Below are 6,130 nucleotides of genomic sequence, written 5' to 3' on the forward strand. Positions count from 1 at the left end.
CGCAAAGTTGAAAAAACTTCCATAACAAGCACACATGAGATTTATTTAAATTTGTTAGAACACTCCTCAACTTTGTTGAATTTTAATTTCACCGCTAAGTGTTAAAGATAATTAGCTATTCAACGTATGCTGTCAAGTATACTGCAAAACATGGCTTTTTGTTAAAAAATTATTAAATAAACATGAAAATTGCCAATTATTTTTTAGTTAATAATTCATAACATTTTAATTTTTAATAACTGATGAAATAATAATCAATTCTACTCATAGTGCGTATTATATTTATAGTCTAATACTCAACTATTAAAATTATGAATAAATATTTTATAAGCAATTGAATACATTTTAAAATTATAAATAGTAAATTGTTATTTCAAAACATTTATACATACAAATTTAAATTTTAATTGGAACCTTTGATCATCATGTATGTACCATGCACCTAATGTGAATATGTTGATAAATTACACCACTTACCACTAATATCACACAAGTACAAGGTTTTATCAAATTTGCATTTAGATTTATTAAACCATGATTAACATTGTTATTTAAATCATATTATTTATTTCAGACACTCGAGTGAATAAAATACACTATAGAAACACATATTATTATTTATATATATATATATGTTATAATATATTATGATATGCCTGTAAGTATATTTATAAATTTGTTTAAATTAAAAATCATAAAGTTTATAATATATTAATACAAAATAAGCAAAAAAAGTGGTTGAAAAATAAGATAGGACATTATGCTAATGTAATAAATATGATACAAATAGCCAATATTCAAATAAAAAATTGATGAAATATATTTTTATTTTAAAGATGATTTTATAAAGGTATTATTACTAAATATATTTAATTTATGTATAGGTATATTATTGGGAGTATTATTATTATTTTAATTAATTCTCAATGCCATATACAAATACTATGATAAAGCATAAAGCAGAATTATTATATTTTAGTGTAACAATTATTTATTAAAATCAATATAAAAGTAACAAAAATTAGTAAAGTTATTTTAATTAACGTGGGAAAAAAAATCACGTTAATTAATAATTATTGGAATTAGAACAGTGCTTATTAACTTTAATTGTTTATTAACATAAATTTATGATGTTAAATTCTTTCCAGTGCCGGTCCATTGTTCCTTAAAGCTAACATCTAAGCCAAGATCTCTTAAGGCACTTTTGGCTTCAAACTCACAATTTTTATATTGACTTATTATTTTTTCAATAATACTTTCAATATTATGTGCTAAAAACTCTGAGGCTAATTCACGGTTCCTCGAAACTATATTTCGCACAGCTGTACAAGCATGTTTCTGCAAAATAAATAGACATATTATATTGTATTAAAGAAAACAATTTTATTATTATAATTCAAAGTAAACAAACATTTTATTTGAAATTATTAAATAGAAAATAAAAATGAATATTATAAAGCCATAAAAAAAGGTGTCAAAATGGGATTTATAGATAGTCTGATTTAACTTTAACTCGAGAAAAACAAAATGAAAAATAGATGCCTTGAATATACTATGGACCTAAATAATAAAAACTATTGTAGTATTCAGTAAAATAAAGTAAAGGCATATTATGTATTTTTTGGTGATAACTTTACTTTATGTTAAATTTAAATAATTTTTGTTTCCAGTATAAATGTGTTTATTGTTTTGTTGAAAAAAATTGTATATTTATCTATGTTTATCAACATTGATTTTTGATTTAATATATTTTATAAAATACCTGATGTTTGTCATCATTTGAATGCACTTTCATCGCCTGAACAATGAGTTCAGCAATACCTAATTGTGTCAATTCAGCGCTGTTTTGAGGAGAGCGTAATGTCAAAGCTGTCAATAACTTCATTGCGTCAATACATAGTTGTTTGTTGTTCTATAAAAACAAAAATGAATTGTTTTAGTATGGTTGTATTTATTAATTAAAAACTTTGCATCAAAGAAATTTACTCACTATATGTCTTTGTAAGGCTGATAGTATGAGTGGGCAAAATCCTACTTTTCTGATATCATCTTTCACAATATCATCTCCAGCTAGCGATTTAAGAAGTTTAAATGCCTGACAATTCAATCTCTATAATATAATAGAATTAAGAATAGATTACATTTTGTTACATCAAACAACCAATATATTTTATTATTATTATTATTATTATTATTTTAGATACAGAGTACAGCAAAATACCCTCCCTAGTCTATATAACTACCTCTATTTCTGATAAAGTGATATCAGTTCCTGTTTTCTAAAGTTTTATTTATTTACAATATAATAAAATTCAGATCTGGAATACAAACATAGGTTTCCACAGTAAAAATGTGTCGCTCGTTTATCCTTGCCATGGTTATGACTAAACCTATCATAAAATTAGTTTTAAAGTTAGTTAGTCTCCATCATTTTACGACCTTTAATAGTTGAACAATACCATGCTGAAAATAGGGAGGGAGTTTTGCTGTACTGTATGCTATCCTTGGGTATTGTATATTCAATGATAAAGTGTACCATTGTGCAATGACGGTCCATGGCTAATTTAAGTCTTAACAAGCCTCCACATTCATTATATTTACGACAAAATTCAAAACGAACAATAATAGTTGCTAAAGTAAAGAATATTTCACTAGTTACTTCTTCTAACTCAATTATTTGATCATCTAAAATAAAAAAAAAATATTTTAAACTCATAATTTATTATTTCATAAGGAAGTTAGTAATTAATATAAAATAAATCTTTTAAATAATTAGTAACAAATCTAGTTTGATAACATTTGATAACATAGCTATACACTAAGTTTTTCTTTTGATTTGAACAAAATTAGGTATTCTACAATTACATATTTTATAATAAAATAATTAAATGTAATCAGTAACAATAATAATATATATGAATACACTTTTTTCATTCTTCCACAATAGTTATTATATATTAGTTATTAACAATACATTTTGGATATACTTAAATGTTTAACTCACCATTTAACAATTGAAGTAGAGGTAGTAATAGTTCACAACCAAAAAGTCGTGATCGTTCTCCTGCATTAGAGAAATCTCCACTACAATTATCTTCACGTAGTTGGGCTCTAATCAACTGGCAAGTTGCAATAATTACAGCTTCATTTGAAGAATTTGACTCTAAAATATCTTTCATAATATTGCCTATACCAATAATTCGTAGTTCCTAAAAATATATTTACTGGATAAGAATATATTTTCAATACTTTATAGATTTAAATATTAATAAAAACGAAATAACATAAAATAATTACAATATAGTTGGCTTAACAAAAATAATTAATCGAATAAAAATATAAAATGTTATACTGTTATAATAGGTAGTTGAATATATTTTTGATTTTATGTTATAGATACCTCTCTTTCATCTTCAAGTTCACTAATTGTTTTGAACCAGGATAGTAGAGCTAATAACACTTGTTCATCTTTAGTACTCTTCAATAATTCAACCATTATGTCCAATGCTTTACCATATACTACTTGTCCACCTGCAACAAAGTTATCATTTTATGAATAAAATATATAGTAATTTCGACAGTAATTTATAAGTTGAGATTAGTTTGAGAACACAAATTCAAATTGTTACAAAATATTTCAATTTATTGATCTATAATTACATGCATTTGTTAATCTTCATGTTTTATGTTTAATGTTTTTAAACGATTTACATAAATAGCCAAAAAAAAAATAATTGAAATTTGCCCATACCATATAAACCCTAATAAATTGTAGCAAACACGCATAAATTACCTCCAAGGAGTGAATCAAACGCTTTAATGAATTGTGCTTTTTGATCAACATCAAGTTCAGCGAGCCTCTCCAAATATCCACATACAATATTATAAGCACCACTCAATTTGGATAAATGACGGCCATCCTGGGTTTTGCAATGTTTTTCAACGATTGATAGATTATTCACAATCTGTTCCTTTAGTGATTCATCCCATAAGGGGGTTTCATAATAAGTTTTTAGTTTAAAAAGTGATGATGGCAGTGGGTCTGTGGCTTTTTCTATGTCAATTTTTATTCCAGTCATGTCCATTCCCTAAAACAATTTTGGAACAATAAAATAATACATTTCTAACCAATGAATCATAAATGAAACGTACCAATTGCTGGAACTGACTGATTGTATCTTTTAATGCCTCAGAATAGCTCATGTCTAATAAATCCATGGTGTCATTGACTGCTTCATCGAATGCTTTCTGATCCATTGTAAGTTTCGTTGTAAATAAATCAATAATTATGTATAGTATCGTTTGTAGAGAATTAAGGTTTATTATTCCGGAATATAACAATTCATATGTTTTAATATCTTAATTGTAAATGTACTTTACATAAAATAAAATATAAAATACCAATATCCATAGATCAATCACACGAATAAACTCGCGGACTCTTATCTCTTATCACACAATTGATAACAATTTTACAATAACCACGGTTTAAGATAATATATCTTAAATCACGATAATAACTAAGAGACGAGAAAGATAAATTAATAATTATGTTTCCGTCATAGATTTTACGGGATACTTTTTCAGTTCTCATTATTAAAGATTTATATTTTACAGGTACTAACAGCCTCGTATTGGGTCCATTTTCTTAACCGGGAAACGAGACATAATTAGGGCCCACTTAATAATAGTAAAGGCTATGTATATAATTTATTCTTATAACATAATCAGCAAAGTTATCTAACTATTTGTTACACTACGTCGTATTGCCTACTACACGGGTAACTGGTAACTATAAAATTACCATCTTTCTGAAAGCCAAAAACACTAGTTACTTGTAAATAATTTTCTGTTCAAGGCATAAATTAACGTATACTACATTTTTTTATTTAAGTTAAAAATAAAATATAAAAATTATAACGACTACCTAACATCAAATACTGAATATCTACTGAGTACTAATGCTTTGTATTACTATCTATATTGTATATAATATCTACCAGTCGGCAAGTATCTGTAGGTACTATATAGTACCTATCTGTTTTTTGATTAACACACCTATATAGGAATACATCCACTCAAAGTTTTACACCAAACTTTGCATTATCAGAATTAACGAAAATCATTATTTCCCTTTACATATTTTTTCTATTTTCTAAGGATACCACTGCTGATAGTTTTAAGTTATTAGGTAAGTATTAACTATAATTGTTAATAATATTATAACTACTGAATTTAATTGAACGAGAGGTATCTATATCTGGTAGGTAGGTCTTATGACTAAGAAGGCCTACCAGGATTTTCCTGGTATTCCGGTGGATCAATTCGAGCATGGGTACTAGCATTGTTTATAAACACTAGTATTATTAGTATTTAAAATCAATATTGTTGTACGAAGCTTAGTCTTAACATGTATAAGCTTTGGAAATACTTTCATATGAAGCACTCTTATAAGTTATAACTGGTATTATGGAGAATTCTACTAACATTTTCCCGTGTACTGTAAAAAACTGTCTCAATAGTCAATACCACTTTGCCTTAACCAATATAGTCAAAATGAATAATCTTTGTTTTTAATTTTGTCACGAGTCTTTAAAAGGCTTATTTCACTTATAAATTCATCTTTAGAAAGATTAAAATGATTTGTCAATAATTCAATGTCATCTTTGTTCAGATTAAATTCAACATTTTTTCAACTTTTATCAAAACAATGTATTATATTTTGTGTGTGGTTTTTTTAGATTTTGTTTTTTATTTCACTATAATAACCGTGTACTGACTTCTCGGTCTTGGTGAAATTTAAAATATAAAATCAATATAGGGAATATAATATATTATGTACGCGTTTCGGTCGCGGAGAGTTCCTATTGTTCCTTATCTATAGTTTAAGTACCTAAACAGTATATTATAAATTATAATAAATAATAATATTATATTATTACTCACTCGGGTAATTGAATTATTTGAGCCGTGTAATTTATATCATAATATTCAACTTACTGCAGTATAATACGTGATCAGCAAATTTTCTTCGGGATTTTTTTTTTTTTTTTTACTAATCCGTAATCGTGAATAATATTGTATTGTTTCCGTATTATACTGCATCGATTGTAAGTGTTTGTAAAGTAGT

General features: G+C 25.9%; 1 protein-coding gene across 1 annotated transcript; it reads right to left on the minus strand.

The window, feature by feature from the left end:
• Positions 1–796: 796 nt before the first annotated feature.
• LOC132917556 (armadillo repeat-containing protein 6 homolog) lies at positions 797–4,439 on the minus strand. The gene is made up of 8 exons (XM_060978343.1): positions 4,153–4,439; positions 3,794–4,088; positions 3,401–3,531; positions 3,005–3,209; positions 2,537–2,685; positions 1,991–2,110; positions 1,763–1,912; positions 797–1,338 (listed from the first exon to the last, which is right to left on the minus strand). The coding sequence occupies exons 1-8, from the start codon at positions 4,255–4,257 to the stop codon at positions 1,126–1,128; spliced, it is 1,368 nt and encodes a 455-aa protein (XP_060834326.1). The 5' UTR covers positions 4,258–4,439; the 3' UTR covers positions 797–1,125.
• Between the last annotated feature and the right edge of the window lie 1,691 nt (positions 4,440–6,130).

Source organism: Rhopalosiphum padi, chromosome 1 (assembly GCF_020882245.1).
Source record: "Rhopalosiphum padi isolate XX-2018 chromosome 1, ASM2088224v1, whole genome shotgun sequence".
NCBI classification, from domain to species: Eukaryota; Metazoa; Arthropoda; class Insecta; order Hemiptera; family Aphididae; genus Rhopalosiphum; species Rhopalosiphum padi.